The following is a 20,291-nucleotide window of genomic DNA, read 5'->3' as shown; positions in this document are numbered from 1 at the left end:
CACAGACAGACAGAGATTAAGTTAACTGGGTGACCTGATGGCTAAATAGTTCAGGCACATAGCACATGGGTGAAAACTGACCATTTCATTCCTCTTCTCTCTTTCCTCGGTCTTCTTTCCTGTTAATCTCTACTAGAGCTGTCAAATTAAATGAAAATTTAAAGTAAAATTTAAAGAAGTCTATTCACAGCTGAGCAATAGAGCAAGGATGGTATCCACATCTGCTCAAGTAAGGAAGAGAAATGAGGAAGTCTTGGCCATATTTTTTCATTCGTCCATGCTAATAAACCACTTAAGTCTTTGTCCCTTGTTCTTTGTCTAGGATATATCTTGAAATAACTACAACTAACAGTCTACACTCTACCTTACATATTCTTTATCTTATACTCACCTGCTCTGTACCAGGGTGGATCTTTTTACTTGACAAACTGGTCTACATACTTGATCCATGTATAATTAAAAGTGAGTCTTAACAAAAACTGTTTTTTTTATGTCCATAACACACATCAGAACTGTGATTACAGTTTTCCCACCTTTCTTCTTACTGGTGAACTTTGTTGTGCTGTTTTTGTATCCTGTAAGCTCACAATTTTTACACTTATTCTGTTTATCAGACAATCAGTTCTGAATAACTCTCATCCACTTACTTTCCCTCTCTGAAAAAAATGAACAGTGTTAAATCAAAGAGATCAAAGTCAATACCAAAGTGCTCCCTTTTACAGAAAGGACAACGCAGAATTAGGTGAAGGATTTCTGGGAAATGCAGGAAAAGTGCTTTTTATGAACAGGGGATTTAAATTGGGCAAGGACTCGAGGTTGCCCTGCTCTCTAAGCGCCACTTTCGACTTTATAACGTAACATGATCAGGAAGCCTTTACACGAGATGAGATTGCACACAGCACACCTTCTGCTCTTAATAACACATCACATATGTAACTCTGTTTTGTTCTGTTTACTCCATTAATTCACTCAGTACCTGTGAAACACTGAATTCCACTATTCTCTAACACCAACTGGTGCATTTTCAATGTTTTCCATTTCATTTAGATTACATTATCATCTCTTCTGGGATTTCTGATGCTGAAATCTGTCCAAGAGAACTGTGGCATGTAGAGACAGACCAAGCTTGTTATATTTAGTCAGACAGCAAGTCTACTGCTAATGAATGCTGCTGGCAGGGTGTCTGTGAGCCCTGAGGAAATTGCAGCGAACACTGGTAATATGTGTCCTCTGTGAGTATGAGCACAACACAACCAGACAGACAAAATGACGGACAGATCCACACAGAGAGACAAAGGTGCAATTTTACTATGAAACAATTTGATTTTATTGCTCAGTTCAAAATGATAAATATATCTACACGTATTAATTTTTTATTTTTTTGGAAAAGGGTTCAAATGGGGCTTTTTTTTTTTTACTATTTTTATAATGTAATAATAACTGGAGTAGTTTCAGAGCAAACATTTTCACAAAAGGTTTTCCTCATACCAGAAAAGGCCACTGATACTATATGTCCCCCAACTGTAAGTAGCTGTTGTGTTATTGCTTCAAGTCCAGTGGGTAGAGAGTTTTATTGGTGAGCACTTATGCCCACAGGCAAGAGTAGATTTTGCTAACGCAGCTTTAACCAGTGCGGTTGAGAAATTGTGATCTCGCTGGGTTTCTGCTCCGCTGCCTCACACAACAGATATTTTTAGTGATTATTTCTATGTGCACACTGCAGTTTCTTAAATTGGCTGTAATCTGTCTTGCTTGTTTGATCTGTTACACTAAATCGTGCTGTCTCAGCCATCGTATTGAAACTTAGTTATTTTATGTAATATATTTCTCATTAAAATATGCAATAATAATAAGTAAATAAGTAAAGTAAATAAGTAAATAGTAATATATGCATAAGAACAACAACATACAGACATGAACCAATCTAACCTCTGGATGTTTTTATTTTATCTCATCTATTTTATCTATTCTGGCATACAGCCATTGACCTTTAATATTAACGTCTTCTCTGTTTTTCCAGAGGTGTCATAAGTCATTTTTACAGTTCTTTTAAATGGAAATAAATAATAGCCTTTACACTGGCCCATCTGATTGTGATACTACATGCTGGTAAACCTCTCTCACAAGGACTTTTAACTGGCACGTTGTATGTTCATCTCTCTGACACTGATTCTTTGTTTCTCTTTCAGGGTCTGACTTTCAGTGTAACACTCATATAATCCCAGTGAAGAATGAAGAGGGCGTGGTGATGATGTTTATCTTAAATTTTGAGTATGTTGTGGATGAGGGAAGTGACAACTCCACAGAGAAGATAAGCCCCACATCCCCTACAAAGTCTGATCAAAGTAAGTATGTTAAATACTACAGTAATAATTAGTGATATAGCATGACGTACCTCCCTAATGATACCAGTATCTAACAAATACTGTGGAGCTGTTTAACTTTGCTGCCATACAAACAACTGTGACAAAACTTCTGCATACTTGAACTGGTGCATTGCAGGATAAACATAAAAAAAAAAAATTCAAGAACTCCTGCATGTTTTCTCACTTTCTTCTGGTATATTTATTTCAGTCCATCTGACCTTCATCAGGTATACGAGCAACATATGGACTAAACAAGCATGCACACGTGGGAAATTCCTTAGTCATTCCAACATCCAATCAGAGAACTGTATGATTAATCTGAAAAATGAACACCTTGTGTATGTGTGTCAGTAATGTTGAGTGTTTGAAGTGACATCCAGGTAAGTTCAAACTGTTGAAGTTCAGAGTAAAACAACACTAGGCTCTTAATACAAACTGTGTGCTTCATCAAAACATCATATTATCAGCCATAGTCCATTAAGAGTATACACAAATCACAAATAGAAATTTTTTACATTGTACTAAGTAAACATTTCCTATGAAAATGAAAATTACTAGATACTACTTGTTATTACATTTATTCCATTCATTGACTTATGTTACCCGTTGGGTATTTTAATACATTCTGATTCCTATATGGCATATATGATATATGAATGATACAATATTTTGATGTTTTGAAAGGTTTTCATTTACAGTCTGTTTTGTATTTTGAACTTGAGGAGTTTTGAATTCATTTAGATGTCACTTGAGGTTAGTATTGTCACACAGGTGATCCTGCTAATGCTGTTGGTTGACTACTGACAGACATACATGCAAGGTGTTAATCAGTCAGATTAATCTCATTAGTCCTCTCACTGCATGTGATGACGATTGAGATACTTCGTGTGTATGTGGCAATGCAGGGATTGTGCTCATATACTACAAGGTCAAAAGAGAAAAAGAGTTTAATAAATATAACAGCAGCAAGCAGATCAGTGTGTCTAAGTTCTATTTCTTTTTATGTCTTTGCTGTCATGATTTTTTGTAACACTAGAAATTCAATCTTAATTTTTTTCTGTCTATCAGTCGGCGATGTGGAGAGGCAAATAATAAGGGACCCTTTTTTTATTTGGCTGACAGCAAAGTTCGATCAATAAATTCCAGAAGGATAACTCAAAACAAAAATCCAAAAACTTGGCATGGGGAGTAATCCAGGAAAACACTGAAGCAAGACAAAGAACTACATTAGGGGGAGAAAACAGATGGTTTGACAAAGGACAAAGGAAAGAGAAGTCTGAATATACACAGGCTAAATGCTGAGAGGAGATGGGAGGCAGGTGGAGAATGAAGAAATTAAACTCATAATTGACAAGAATTATAAGTGAACTAAAAGAAGAATCTAGAAATTCAGCAAGCAAACAAAACAAGCTTCAACCATTAGAATATCTTTTAAAAAATCAGAACCCAAACTCAGTTAACAAAAGAAGACTTGATTTTTTTTTTTCATAAATATGCATGACTATTCATTTATGCATTGCATTTATCATGTAATAACACCATTCACAAAACAAAACCTTCCTCGCTTCTTTAAAGTATGTCAATACCAGAGCAGATGGCTAAAACTAAAATATCCCTCCACATTTGGTAGGCTCTAATTTAGTACTGTGTTCCTTTTCATGCACTGTGTAACTTCTAAACATATTGCTGGCTTTTATTGTTCTAAAAATGGTGCATTATTTAGTTTGCCAGTGTAAAATAGTTTACACGAACAGCAATTAAATATACCATCTGCATGCAAGGAGGAAATGGTCGACTTACATAACGTAATCTTGTTAAAAATGTTTAAATATATCTATTTTACACCCTGGGGGAGAGCAGCATATAGCACACCTCTCCTTTTTTTTTTGGTGTATTTCTAGAGGTGTTAATGTCAGTGAAACCTTCCTGCTCTTCTCTGTTTGGAAACACTCAGCGTCTTTTCTCTTGACCAGAGTTAGGCTATTCGCTCAGGATGTATTCCTCCAGAGCACTGACATTCATCTTGTGCTGTGCTGTGTGTATTTAAGTGTGCATGTACACGTGTGTATGTCTCTTTTGTTTGTTGCCAGCATTGTTAGTCAGACTTGATTGCTTGTGACTGTGCTTCAGCAGAGGAAACCCGTGGGTAAATTAGACAGATAAACATATGATGTGACATAAGATTAGGAGAGTCAGAGACAATGACTCTTGACTTCATGCACACTTTCACTTTATATATGACCGTAGTATTATTTATTTTTTTCTTTGAGCAGCTCTTAAGTAATGGCAGTGCATTAAAGTGTAATTTTATTCTAGTTAATGAGTTTTAAAAACTGATGCTAATCATTTTGAACTGAATCTGCTGGCTATTGGAATGTATTATGTGCAGATATTGCTAAAAGTCTTATTTCTCTAAATGAATATGTATTTAATAAGATTTACGTCATAAGTATAGAAGATAGAAAAAAAGAAATGGCCCTGGCACGCTTACTGATGAAATTAGTTTTAGGTTATCGGGCATTTAAAGCGCAGTGGCAGACACATACCATTGGCTGAGAAATAACGTCACTGATTTCAAAATAGAAAGAGCCTAGGAGAAAATTTCCACCATGCCTGTTCCTGTGATTTAATATAACAGTCTCTGAAAGGTGATTTTCGTTATACAGGGGTGTTAATTATCATCTGGTGCTGACAGCTGGTTATAGGCCAGCAGGTGTCAACTAGTACAGTACGGAGCTTGGCAGAGAGTAATCCCTCTCGCCTCAAGCTGCTATCTAAAAGGTATCCTCCACTAAATTCAACTGTTAAGGCCTAAAGCCAGAGATGGTACACTTACACTGGGTTATGCAAACCAGACTCTTGCTGCATAAAATGGAAATTGTGTTTTCAGTCAGCGACTTAACAAAAAATCGGTTATTATAGTACTCTACGAATACAGTAATGTTTACGACTTCTGATAATAGAGACTTTATGAGCTTTTTTCTGAAACTCTGAATCTATGAACTTTTAACTCAATTCTAAATGTTCATGCTTGCTCATATCTGCACTTTGGGAATGAGTCTGATGTTGGCCTCTTGTAACTGCAGTGTTATTCTCTGGAATATTGTCCACAGCTCTCGAACATAGCGTAGAGTCCTGGAAAATCAAACATAAATCCAGGCTCAGCCAGATTTTTTTCAACCAACAACAGTCCAGTACTTTGCTAATATGACTGCCAATGTTGCTTTAATCCAAATGTCAATCTCATACTCTATGTCTAAAGGACACTGGACTTTTATTTGAGGACATTAGTCTTTGATGTAGCCTTTTGCACGTTTACACTTGCATCCAAGGCATAATACTAGAAAGGCAAGGCAAGGTAATTCTAATTGTAAAAGACCTTTAATCCACATAGATAGATTTAAGGTGTCTTAATAAATCATCATTTTGGTAATTACCTTTTAAATCTTATAGGCTATATTTTCAATTACTTCAAATTAATACCACTTGCTTTAGTAGATTACATTTTTGTTATTTTTTCTTTTGAAAACAGTTTTAAATTGGTAGCTGTAATTTTCTGAAAAAAATGTGTTCTTTTTTATGGCCATCAAACCTTGACATGGTTATCTGGAGCAGGTATGGCAGATTCAGTGAGAGGAACGCAGCAAATGAGAGAAGGTGCAAATTTAAAGAAGAGAACCAACTAAAAAACATCTCTTGAAATGTTGTGCATGCTGCCAAATGAATACAGCTCAACTATACACATAGGCATGTCCTTGTAAGCCACACTATCATAGTGTCATAAATATGCTAAAATATTATTTTAAAAAATCCTCTTACTATGATACACAATAATATAATACACTGTCTGTCCGAGAATTCCTCCTACATATTCAGAAGGTAAGCAATCAAACTTTGCACACAGGTACACATTAAGCCCCTAAAGTGTCTTATCTTATTATGATGTCAGGTTTGAAGCATTTATACACTAATAAAAACCTATAAAAGAATTGTATCATTTTGATTTCACAACAACTAATTAATGAATACTGAATACACTTGATATGATATGATATGCTAGACTTACACAATTTGTAGATATCCTTTTTGATATCTCCAAATTGTGATCTTTACAGTACTAATATTATATTTATGATTGTTTATGAAGTCAGGTTTACTGTATTTAGGGACTAAATGAAAAGTTTAATGTCAGATAAATAACTATACAGCATTTCAAGACATGTAAAAAAGTCCAGCCTACAAAATCATCTTTTTATGCATTTATCCAACAATAAGGCATGTAAATATGCCATATGGGTATGTCTTTGATTGATCTTGCATATCATTTTTTCATTATTTCCACTTAAAGGCAGTGGATAGTGCCTGGCTGATAAGTGATAAGACATTTCTTTATAGACCCAGTCCTTTAATCATTTTTCATAAAAGCTTTAAAAAGCTTTTGTCAATATAGCAGCATGATAGTAAAAAATATATCCAGCACAGCACATGGGCCAGAGGAGTAGAAATTTAATGTAACATCACAGATAGTCTATAAAAGGATAGCGTGTCAAAGGAAGTGAGTAGGATCTTTCCAACCTAATAACCAAAGCAAACATTAGCACAACAACGTTCTGCAGTCCAGTTGGAGACTGGGAACATGGAGCATCCATAAAAATAAAAATTGAGGAAGGTGAACTGCATCATATGTTGTCTGTAATTTGCAACATCATTGTGGTAAACATTTTCAGCCTATATAACACTCCTTAACAGCACACTATACTAGACCTCTATGATAACTTTATTAATACTGTGACCTTACTAATGTCATCAAAGTGAGTAAAGTCAGTACAGTCAGTTTAAAAGGTTTGGAAACTGCCTAAATCAATAGAACTGATGAAGCCTACTGAATGAGTACAGGCATGTCTTCAAGACTGATGTGTGTAGCTGTCCTTGATTTTTGTGCTTATGAAACAGCCCCCCAATTTCACTGTTACTGAATTTTGTTGTAATGAGATTCACTCTGTGATTAAACAAAGAATTGTTATTTTTACTCTTTCTCTTTTCAAACCTTGAATTAAGTTTTTTGTTCATTCATTCATCTTTCTTTCATACTAGCATTTATGCACCAAAGGAAAGACTCAAGTAAAAATCAAATTCAGAGAATAGTAAATTTACTTTTTTTTTGTCTTGTTTGTTTGTTTTTACAGACATTTATAAATGTTATAAAGATAATTTGTCATTTGTATGTACAGACTAGAGTGGAAAGATACCAAGATATCAAAAACCATTCAAGAAGACAGTTTTCATAGAATGCATGTTATGTGAATATTAATAATACAACAAAACAGAATAAACTATGGATAATGTTACTTTGTTTCACTATACCCAATTCAACTGAAACCATTAGAGTAAAATGCCATTGTCCTTAGGCACAATGGATAGATGTATTCAACTGTAATCCTTCAAAGATATGCAGGATGCACCAAATAACAACAACAGACAGCTGCAGTACTGGGGACTTAGGAGACGAATGCAGGAGACAAAGACAGATATTTGGAACAAAAAGCTACCTGTTTTATTATATTCTGGAAGGTTCATATATAAACCAGCCAACCAAAATAAAGGTTCATTACACATAAAGGACTAGAACACATAAGGAACACAAAAAATTTCACCAGCACTACAGCAATCAGTCAATGATGACACATACACAATAGAAAACTCACAATGGAAAACAATATCAGACATGCTCTTGGGGCTATTAAATATATTTATAGATATACATATTACTGTGCTGTACATTGAGGTCTTCTCTCAATGTCCTTTCTATTTTTAGGGAGGAGTAGATTCTTCCGTTTCCGCCAGGCTGCTTTGAGCCTGATGAATACCAACAAGCAATCTCTTCCGCAAGAGGACCCAGATGCTGTGATGGTGGACTTGCCCAAAGAGGATGAGGACTCAGTGGCCCTGGAGAGTTTCCCATCACCCACCAAGAGCATTTGCAGTCCCATTGAGGCCAATGACACACATGCCCTCATAGGCTCAAGCCACCACTCCTCCCAGGCTAGCATCGGTCCTGAACCACTTGACCATTCATCCCCTAAACTCCCCTGGGAGAAACTGTACCATTCGGAGCCACACCAGTCCTCTACCTCCCTGTCAAATACCTTCCCCAGAGGCAGCATCAGCAGCATGAGAAGGGCCTCATCCGTTCATGAAATTGAAGGCTATAGTTCCAATTCAAAAAACTTATTCAGGGATCGCCATACAAATGAAGGTATGTGGTACACTACGCTCTATAACTTGTAGCTTCTGTCTGTGTTATGCCGTATTAATATATTGGCCCAGCCAACACCTAAAGATTGGCTGCTCATGTTTTAACTCTATTATGATAAGTAAAGTCTGACCAATATATCAATAGGTTATATGGGCTTACTGCACTGAAATGATTGTAAACTAATGATTGAGACAGATGTCATCATTTTGTCACAATGTAATCTTAACATCTGTAAAATCGTATATAATAGCATTGCTTTTAAATAATTTGTCTCAATCCGTGTTCATATTATGTGGCACCTACATAGCTGTGCAAACTAGCTGTTGTTAAAATCTATGTGGGCTATCAGGCATAAATTGTGAGGCAAAATTCTTTAAAAAAAATGAAAAGCCATAAACCAACATTGTTTTTGGTGCCAGACACACTTAGTCTTTACTCAGTACTTCTCTGATGTCCTGGAAAATAATTTTAGAAAGAGATATGCTTTGTCCAGCCCAGAGTTGACATGTGTGTTGACACATGTATAGCTATGAGAAAAACAGAAGGTGAAAACATTGCTTTTTAGGCATGTGTAATTTAAAGGCTTGTGTATGAATAAATCAGTTTCCCCCCGATTCCTAGTAGGCTTTAATTCACAGCCAACCGCAGCTCTAAAAGCATGTTAGATGTGTTGTAGCACATTTTTTCTTGGGTGAAAAAATACTCAAAATTCCCAGTAGTTCCTCCACTATCAGTTGATGTAAGATTACATTAGTCAATGGTGATATACATGTACAGTAAGTGAGGCTGGTATTCTCTCTGGCTAGAAATAGATTTACAGTATACAAAGCTCAGCGTATTATGGTTATATTGCCATAATACCTAAAAATGGACAGGAGATTAAAAATCTGCTTGTTTAATCAGGGTGAAGCAGGTGATTTCTTAATATTTATTCAACAACAAAAAAAATCCCACCAAATACTGTGTTAACCTCTACATCTTGCCAAGTTTACTAATGTGGCTGCCATTTGCTCTTGAACACTAGGCCCTTTCAACCACGTGAAGTCCAGCCTTCTTGGCTCTACCTCTGATTCAAACATCAACAAATATAGCACTATCAACAAGATCCCCCTGATTGCACTCAACTTCTCAGAGGGGACAGAGAAGAAGACCCACTCTCCACCAACAAGTGAGAAACCCATCATAGCACCAAAGGTTAAAGAAAGAACTCACAATGTAACAGAAAAGGTAACACAGGTGAGTCTGAAAATTCCAATTTATTTTACATTGAAGCATCTGTTATTGTTTGACATGCAAAATTCTCTCAGCTACCATTTCTCTGACCTGGGTCCAACTCTTAGAAATCCATCCATCCATCTTTCCCCACATATCCTTGGTTCTCTATTTCAAAGAACGTTACTGAGAGGGATGGATGGGAAGCTTGCCAGTGCACTAATCATTTCAAAAGTAGTTCTGAAATTGGATGCCTCCATGAAGATGATAAGATATGATTCACTGACAGCTCATTATATTAAAGAAGAAATCATGTTGCAATCAGATCGCACCAGCCGCAATGCCAATAAGTAAACACCATCTAAATTTTTCTCAACTCCACTGAGATAGCAAAACTTTTACATAGAGAGGCAGTGAACCAGAGAAGTGTATACCAAAGTGGTCAAAATCATTTTTGCAGTAGTTTTCTCTTCCCCATTTTTTCCATGATGACAGATAGACTCAAAAGATGAAAACAATACAAGCCTTACTTTTGGAGACGCTAACAAACAGCTGGCAGTCTATCATGCTGCAGAGATAACATATGGCTACTGCCCATCCACATAAATAGAGGAGTAGTGCCAGGAGTTGAAACAGTTATTCAGGCTGGGAATTATTTTCCAGCCCAGCTACACTTTCTTCATGCAAACAAACATGCTGCTAATTTTGTAGGTTTACTCTATGTATTGATTTGGAATGATTCGATGATTTTATTGAATATCTAGTACAATAAGTTGAAAAATAAAACATTAGTACTGCCTATTTTGACAAATAACTTGCTGTCAAAATACAACTGAAGGGAGGTAGAGGAGTCTCAATCCCTAAGTCTAAGACAAAAATGTATGTTTTGTTTTAGTTTACAGTTATTCTGGTGATAAGTTCCAGTTTTGCGATTCTGTGTTTTGTTTCAAGTCTTACATCTGCATATGTGTGCATCTCACCTATGGGAGCCATGGACACAGTTGCAAGAGGGCAAGAGTACAAGTGTATTTATTCTGATAGGTCTTTTGACTCATTCCTTCTTGCTATAATATCACTATTCAAGTTGAATATTCACCTGAGCCCTAAACCACCCAGGATACCAGTACATGTCCAGAGTGATCCTAAAGTACTTTCATCTTGAAGCAAACTTAGTGGCAATATCAGAGAAAAAACATCTGTTTCTGTTTCAGAACAACAAGAAGAACATTTCACTGACTCCCTATAGAACATATTAATTCATTATGTTTACAAGTCACAAGTGGATGTTCTTAACACTTGTGCTAGCTAGACTAGGGCTAGCTAGACATGTCAATATTCATTGCGGTTTTATTTTTAAAGTAATAAAAAAACAATGTTTCATAAAATTAAGTGAGGGGAAAAACATAAAATGTTTACTTGCTGGCCACTTTTTTATGAACACCTTACTAGTATGCCCCCGCCCATTTTGCCTTAAGAATAGATTTTGGTCCATCCTGACTTGATAGCATCACAAAGGTGCTCTTTTGGATTGCAATCTGGTGACTGTGGAAGCCATTTGAGTCATGTTCAATAAACCAGTTTGAAAGGATCTGAGCGTTGTGGCATGGTGTATTTTATGGATAGAAGCAGCCACTGAAAGATATGTACACTGTAGTCATAAAGGTATGGACAGGGTCAGCAACAATACTCTAGCAGGCTGAAGAGAACATATCCCCCAAACTGGTACGCGACCATTACCACCAGCCTGAAATGGTGATACAAGGCAGTGTGGATCCATGGTTTTTGTTGTTTATACCAAGTGCTTCTTCTACATACCTTGGTAAAAAACACATGGTTATTTGATTTACTGTCTTTCTGTCAGCCTATCAGTCTGGCCTTTCATCTCGGCCTTTGCACATCAACTGCTGGATTGGATATATTCTCTTTTACTAGCCATTCTCTGTAAACCCTAGAGATGGTTGTGTGGGAAAATCCCAGTAGATAAGCAGATTCTGAAATAGTCTGTATGCCTCCAACAACCATGCCACATTCAGAATCACTTAAAACCCATTTCTTCCCAATTCTCATGCTTTGTTTGGAATACAGCATGGCATCTTGACCTTGTCTACATGCTTGAATGTATTGAGCTGCTGCTGTGTGATTGGCTGATTAGACATTTTTGTTCACATGCAGGTGCACACTACCAAACAAAGTATACTTTAGGGATAATGTTGCAGTTATTCTGATAAATAACAAAATGTGTTTTGTTTTGGGATATTTCAGTAAATTAAGAACTCTGTGTAGGACACTATAAAATGCTTTTGGGCCCAGTAACCAAGCAAAAGAGAAACTCAGAAACCTTATATTTAAACTTCTTTCACCACAGCTTTCTCATGTATAAATGAAAAAGAACCATCATCATGATTAAATGTTCTCCCTCCCTGCTGATTTTAGTTTGGAGTTTGAAGACACTGCAGAGATGTGAACGCTGCATCTGCTTCCTGACTGCTAGCATGGGGAAATCTATAATTCATGTGCTGAAGATAAGGGAATGTGCTGAAAAGAATAGAAAGACCCATTGCCCTCATCCTCAATCGTACACCATTTTCTGCCATAAGAGAGCCCTTTCTGCTAGTCTGTCGCACATTGTGAAGCCAGAAACAGAGGACGGCTTTGCTTTCCTGACCACACTGAATAATTTACCCTCTAACCAGAGCTCATTCATCTAGGGAAATTAAAACAAATATTTGGGTACCACATTGCATAGTAAATTCATATCTGTCAGTTAAAATGTATGCAGACTTTACTTTTCTTCAGTCTATAAGGTGCTCTTTCCAAGAGTAATTCAATGTACCTCCTGCAAATGGAGAACAAGTAAGTGGTAGTAACATTTATTTATAGTGCCAGGTCAGAGGCAATCCACTTGTCATAATGGCTATCTTTGACTAACTCGGTTTGACTGTAGAGGACACATTGGGTGTCACAGTTGTTATCAATTCATTCCTTAAAGTCTGTGAGCTGATTAAATGACCCCATGGATTTGATATATGAAATGGGAAACTGTCTTTAATCAAATTATAGATTAAAAATATATTGTTTTATACCAAAAAAGCACCATAAGCTTAAAACTTATAGCTTGTAATATTATCAATTATTCTAAGAGGTTGACCCAAAATAAAATTAGGCAGCGATGTAATCAAGTGATTTTTGTAGCTCTTCTGACCCTCTCTCACCATTCCTGCAGGTCCTGTCCCTCGGAGCAGATGTGCTGCCAGAGTACAAACTCCAAACACCTCGCATTGACAAATTCACGATCCTTCACTACAGCCCATTCAAAGCCGTCTGGGACTGGCTGATCCTGCTGCTGGTCATCTACACGGCGATCCTCACTCCGTACTCAGCTGCTTTTCTTCTCAATGACCAAGAGGAGCAGAAGAGACGAGAATGCGGATACTCCTGCAACCCTCTCAATGTAGTGGATTTAATTGTGGACATCATGTTCATCATTGACATCCTCATAAACTTCAGGACAACTTATGTAAACCAAAATGAGGAAGTGGTCAGCCACCCAGCCAAGATAGCAATCCATTACTTTAAAGGATGGTTCCTTATAGACATGGTGGCAGCAATTCCCTTTGATCTTCTAATATTTGGCTCAGGATCAGATGAGGTATGTAATCTTTTGTTAATTTTGTGCATGTATTTAGTTTTTTTTTTCAGCTAGTTGCTTTTTTCTCCCAGGGAGCTTTACTGCACATCACCCCAGGGATGCTTGGACTGTTGTACTTGCCCCTGTTCCACTACTTAAAGCCTGAATATTTTGGCTCCATAGAGATTACTTTAAATTGCATGTTTTTTTCCTTTCGTTCTTTCTTTCTTCTTTTTTCCCCTTTTTTTGAATGGTCCTCATTCTAGAATCCATTTACACGGATTAATGGCTTACCAAATGGCAATCAATGATGCATTTATGTGAGGAGCAGGCCAACAGGGCTGTGTGCACAGCTTACATGCAGATGTGAGATGGCCATTGGTAGGCTGGCTGCCAGGACTGTTGGCTTGTTTGTTGGTAGGATATGTCCCCTAAGGCTCTGGATCCACTTCAGGGCTTTATCGTGCTTTGTAGACACTCCATTACACCCGGAAAGCTCCTGATTATACAGTAAACCATAATAATCTTTTCCATCATTGCGGCTGCTGCTGAGTCAGTTCAGTAAATGACAACAAATCAAAAAGAACATGGACATCTGTTTCACTCACCAGACAGTGACAAACAAAACAGAGCTGGCAAAACGAGACCGTGATTTGAAACTAAAGCACATCCTCACTACGAGTATGTGACTATGTTTACTTAACTTCCACTTTTGCCAAAAATGAAAAACCAATTGTCTCCTGTTCTATAAATAGATAGATGGAGTTATACAGTGAGGACATGTGCTTGCATGACTTCTATTTATAGCTTTCCATCTTGATGTTTATGTCAGATTGAACATGAAAAATCCCGCTCAGCAGCATTCTCATTCAGAAAACAAAACCAACCGAGACAGTGGCAGATGGTTTTTCACAAGGCTCATTCAATTTAGCAGCTTAATAAGACGGTTTTAACCTACAATCGCTTAAGTAAACCTTTTGATTAGAGTAGGAAATATATGTGAAATAGATTTCAGTGTCTGTTTGCTTTAAAAACAACTTAGTTTTACCATAGTATTGAACATATTGGGAACGTTATCATGCAAAACTGGGCAATATGAAAAACTGAATGTTTTGAGAACGTTTATTATATAAACTACTGTCCAGTGTCCAGCAGTTTCATTGTGAATTTGGTTCCTTTGTCCTGACTTGAACCTGTAAATGTTGTTTCTATTAGAGATTAGCAGAATGACAGAGTGATGAGGCTGTGTAGCCCTCTGTAACCATAAAACCTAGCTACCTGTGAAGGTACAGTTAATGCTGTGATTTCATTCAGTTCACTCTGATTACGTTTCAGTTGTCTGTTTTTTTCTTTTTGGATGAATCACGTCTATCAGTAAAACAGGCCTGCGCTGTTAGCAGTTGAGAAGGAGACTAATGTTCATTTACCATCACACTGCAATTATATGCAAACATAACCCTCACATTTTAAATCAGTTTAGGACTTTAGATTTAATGAAGATCTAACATACTTAGGGGGAAAAGGGACTTTGTAAATGGAAAGTGAGTTTTAAGTAAGTAAATAAAACATAAAAAAAAGTAAACTGTAGCATAGATTTGCAATGTTTTCGACAATAAATTTTGAGTCAGTGTGACAAGCCATTAGCACAGGCTATCATTTTGAAAAATCAAAGTGCTTTAAGCTTCAAAAAAATCTTTGTGGAACTGCCTATATATTTACATTAAAATTACATTCAGCCTTACATCATACTTGAATATGAGGTTCAAATTTCTCCCTGAACTTTCTTTTCCTTCTTTCTGGACCTGTGATGCTCTGATTTTCTCTTGCTGCCCTTTTTGTATGTTGGCTTTTCTGTATATATCTCTGTTCAGATTTATGAGTGTAAAACTGGCCCTGTGATACTATTTTTGACTTTAAACACCTTGCCTACTGACTGACATTCAGACTTTTAATTAAAGCACAGCCAAGAAATTCTTGACTTAACTGGAGAGATTGAACAAGAGAGTGTAGACATACGGAAGGGAATGAGAATCACCAATTGCTACAATAATTTAAGGCAAACTAATGGTTCTGTCCTAGTGTTGGTTAGAAAAGGATGATGGGAATTCAACAACTACAGGCCACAGAGACACAAATTTAGTTAACCCATAGCCAATGCCCCATAAGTGTTTCACAAGAAACCATTTTGGTACATGCCAAGAATAACAATCATAAAAAAGCTGACAGCAGAAGTGGTAAAAGTAGACATATTCATTACATAGAAGTACACAAAGTACCGATTCAACTTTGTTGCTCAAGTAACAGCAAAAAAGTGGAGGCTCCAAAGTAAAGACATATTAAATTTAAAAAGTAGCAGCTCCTCTACCAGCTGCTATACGCAAAGCTAACTGAAGCTCATGTCATATTAAAATTATGATAAAATAATACCAATACAAGGGAATGAAGGGTTTATTTCAGTTCTTTTTCAGTTGTTGCCTTCATTGCAGTTTGCCTCCACACAGGAAAATGAGGATAATCAAGGGTTAAAGTGGAATTCAACTGGTATGGGAACCCAAGATCACTTATAGTGGAGCAGTGTGGGGAAAAGAATCACAAATAACTCACAATAATTGTTGCTGTGAGCTTCAGTAGATTTTGTGAACAGGCTGTGATGAACTGACCTGTGCTGCTGCTCTTTGTGGATTTAGCCAACTCAATTTGACAAGATTTAAGCTGGGGTTACATGCTCTATCTCTGACTGATTTCCCACCCCCAGACAGCATAAATCTAGTGTAAAGACAGAATTCAGTGTGAGAATCTGATCAGCATCATCACCTTAAATTTGTCTGCTACACTTGATGTTAACCATGAACACTATAGCCGCTTTGCATTGGTCCAACATACTGCATTGTTTTAAAATGCACTATTTTAAGTAGCCAGTGTTGCCTGATTTAAAACAACTAGTAAATGAAGCAACCTTTAAAAAACTAATGAAAATCATAATTTCAGCAAAACATCGTGTATGATATATTTGTTTAACTGCTAGATATGTGGCTTTTGAAATTAGCTGCCATGTAAAACATAAAAAGAAAGAAGTGATTAGCTTTGTGCTTGCTGTGTAGCAATAGATCCTGAAGAACAGTAACTTCAACTTACAGATATCTGCACCTAAATGCTTCTGGCTGACTTTAACACCTAGGTGTAGTGATATTAATGATGCATAAATTATGTGTTTTTTGGCTCTTTCAACTCTTTGTGTATGATAAGCACAGGTGGGGGATACACCAATAAGGTTCTGTTTTGTATGTTATTGTTCCCTCCATTTAGATTCAAATTAGTTTGGTGTTTGAAGGCATGCTGTGACAAGAAATAACTCCCCTCAAATGGTTTAAGCCTAAAGTAATGGCATGTAAGGAGTAGAAAGTAGATATATTTTTGTTAAAAGGTATGTATTACAGATACATAAAAATTCTACTTAAGTATGTAACAAAGTATGTGTACTTTGTTACTGCCCATGTCTGGCTAACAGGAAATACGTGCATCTGGGGCTAAGAAACTCTAAAAATGTGCATGCCATTGTTCCTCATAAAGTATTTGGCATGTAAAAAAATAAATGCCATTCATTTTACACTATGGCCACATACAATATGGCTATAGTGTATAGCGTATCGCGTACAATAAGTTATTGTATATATACAATAATTAGATATTGTAGCTTACCCTCATTCAGTGTTCTTAATCTACCAAAAATGCCTCAAAACTGCCATGAGTGGTTACTATAACATTCACATGCAATGTGTTTGTGTCCAGATTGAAACTGAAGCTGCTGTATTTGAAGTTTGCAGAAATGCAAGATATTACCTTTTTCATCTGCTTTGTGAGAAAATATTTAAAGTTAATTTTTGTTAATATTATAAATCAGTGATGGGGAGATATCGACCCGCTTTTTAAGTTTAAACCCTCAGTTAGAAACTACTGTGGCGGTCCCATTTCCTCCAAAATTACACCAATGGTAAACCTGTGCTGCAATGACTGTCAACATTTTAATAAAAGATAGAGAAATTCTGAAATATTTATAAAAGAATGATGTGGAATTTTGTTCATTTACCTTTAGATAACTAATGGTAAACGATATAAAGAAGTGATTATGAACTAAGTGTCATTGTTTCTTGTTGGACTTTTTCTTCTGTAATTGTCAGGTAAACAAATGGTCCTTTTAATAGGAATTGCAGTTAGAGTTGTTAACACATTTCTTATTGACACATAGCAGCTACACAGCTCCCAGGGACCCATTAAATGAGTGTGCCTCTGTGTTCAGGATTGAACAAATGAAGATTTATCTGTGGGCTGCTGGTGTCCTTACTTCTCACTTAATTTGCCTTTGACCAAAGAGCTCTGGGGTGTCTTATCCAGTTTTTCTTTTAAGGACGCTCATTAGTTTGTGAAGTGACTGTGAAACTGGCCACAGCTTTAGACTTGTTGATAATATAAAGGAAATACGTGCAGACAAGTTTAGTAGATAAGTAGTAGATAACATGTCAGATCTTTTAGCATGATGAATCAATATCTAAAACCATTGATCTGGCATCCAAACTACTGTTGCTATTACTAATAATCTTCCTTACTGTATATTTGTTTTAGACTACCACTCTCATTGGCCTGCTGAAGACAGCAAGGCTTCTGCGATTGGTGCGTGTAGCCAGGAAGCTGGATCGCTACTCTGAATACGGAGCTGCAGTCCTAATGCTGCTCATGTGCATCTTTGCCCTTATCGCCCACTGGTTAGCCTGTATATGGTATGCCATTGGCAATGTGGAGAAGCCTTACTTGGAACACAGGATTGGCTGGCTAGACAATCTGGGCGTGTCAATTGGGAAGCGATACAACTACAGTGATCCTAACTCTGGTCCCTCTATCAAGGACAAGTATGTCACAGCACTTTACTTCACATTCAGCAGTCTGACCAGTGTGGGCTTTGGAAATGTTTCCCCCAACACCAACTCAGAGAAGGTCTTTTCCATATGTGTCATGCTGATTGGCTGTGAGTATTTTATATGCTTTTCAGGTTGTATTTCAATTTACCATTATTTTATTATTTTTGTTATCACTGAATGGATTTTGAGCAAAAATCTATCTTTTTTCCAGGTCCTTCACAATACATTGTACATGTTTTAAGCAGAATGTGTTGACATTCTATCAAATTACCTGTGTCTTCATGGGTAACAGCAGTAAATATGCTGACTGTAGTAAAAACAGTACCTTCTCTTCACTCATTGCTTTTTTTATTTCAGCCCTGATGTATGCCAGTATTTTTGGAAATGTTTCTGCCATCATCCAGAGGCTCTACTCGGGTACGGCCCGCTATCATGCTCAAATGTTACGGGTCAAGGAATTCATCCGTTTTCATCAAATTCCCAACCCTCTGAGGCAAAGGCTGGAAGAGTACTTCCAGCACTCATGGACCTACACTAATGGCATTGATATGAATACGGTAAATAACTGAAGTCACTCATCCACCTGTCCCTGTAATGGATATGGATATCCAACAAAACAAGTGATTCCACTGATGACAATATAAATACATGTTACTAAAAGAGCTTTTTTTCTCTCCCTTGTCTGCTTTTCAATTGGATTAACATCTCTTCATTGGTAAGAGCAGGAGGTACATATTTAATTTCTTTAAATTTTTATGGCAAAATGGGTCTCTGTCTGATCACTGTTTAAAATAAGAACCTCATTATGCTGTCTACAGTCTGTGGGTTAGAAGACCCAGATGCAGGACACAGGAGGTAGACTGAAGTTCAACATGATAGCCTCTAATCAAAGTTAAGGTCAGACACTGAAGGTCAGGCATTGTAGCAAATAAATCTAACTGGGGACAGGCGAGAAGGGAATGCCTTGGAAGATTAACAGCATAATACAAAAACATTCTGATAAATGGGAGGTAGACAACTGGTGCTGTATATACCAAAGTGACCGACTGGCTAATTGGACATGTGTGAGGAAATCCAACAGATACTGTGATGATGGGGAAGGAAGTAATATAATAAATGAAGAAGTTAAACTTAGAGACATACAAAGATTTTTTTTCACATTTGAGATAACAGTACAAGTTTAACAGTAGACGTCTATTCCCAGGTACATTTTTGAAAATGATGGTAAAATAAATCCTTTATTTAAGAAAAAAAGGGCAAATGTTACATTTTTTGTGAACCATTACATTCCCATGAATTAGCTCCTGGTAATTTTCTGAATACTTACCACATCCCTACTATTCTAGTTTCTAAAGTTTGCTTTACATTATTCTTGTTCAGTAATTAAGAGCTATAAAGCAGGAACCAACAATATTTTTTTTTAAACACAGCTTCTGTTGTATCTCAGCTTTAGTAAGTTATGTAAAAAGTAGTGTTTGACGGACTCAGTCAGTACATTCTATATATCAGAGTATGAATTCAGTGCATAACTACACTAGATTAACAGGTATAAGATGCAAATACATAGTACACTTTTGATTCTGATCTGCTTTGTTACCGGTTCAGCTTATTGTGTAGTTTATTCAGATTAATCATTTCAATGTCATGACAGCCTATTTCTTTTGAAAAATATGCATAATATCTTCATATGTCTTATGCTCTCCTTTCTCTGTAATGGCAGCATCCATTCAAGCCTGCATGTACTTCACGTTTCCTCGCATGCCTGTGTTTATGCTATTAATTTAATTCTTAAAATCAACAGGGGAGAGTATCCTTTTAGTGCCATCCTTTGCAAAATACTACTATTTGTCAGCCCACCTCAAGTGCATGGCTGCTTTGTTTTCTTTAAAAACTCACAAGTTTAGAGGCCACCTCTG

The 20,291-nt window shown here is 36.7% G+C and overlaps 1 protein-coding gene across 1 annotated transcript in view; it reads left to right on the top strand.

Annotated features, from left to right (window-relative positions):
- Positions 1-20,291, top strand: part of LOC134644406 (potassium voltage-gated channel subfamily H member 7-like) — a 42,241-nt gene that overhangs the window by 9,017 nt on the left and 12,933 nt on the right. Inside the window, exons 3-9 of the mRNA XM_063497442.1 lie at positions 2,190-2,345; positions 8,182-8,622; positions 9,647-9,858; positions 13,058-13,483; positions 18,083-18,482; positions 18,733-18,932; positions 19,101-19,103. Coding sequence (XP_063353512.1) covers positions 2,190-2,345; positions 8,182-8,622; positions 9,647-9,858; positions 13,058-13,483; positions 18,083-18,482; positions 18,733-18,932; positions 19,101-19,103 — 1,838 coding nt within the window. The remainder of the gene's footprint in view (positions 1-2,189; positions 2,346-8,181; positions 8,623-9,646; positions 9,859-13,057; positions 13,484-18,082; positions 18,483-18,732; positions 18,933-19,100; positions 19,104-20,291) is intronic.

The sequence above is a fragment of the Pelmatolapia mariae genome, linkage group LG16_19 (assembly GCF_036321145.2).
Source record: "Pelmatolapia mariae isolate MD_Pm_ZW linkage group LG16_19, Pm_UMD_F_2, whole genome shotgun sequence".
NCBI classification, from domain to species: domain Eukaryota; kingdom Metazoa; phylum Chordata; class Actinopteri; order Cichliformes; family Cichlidae; genus Pelmatolapia; species Pelmatolapia mariae.
This window is presented reverse-complemented; position numbering and strand designations above follow the sequence as displayed.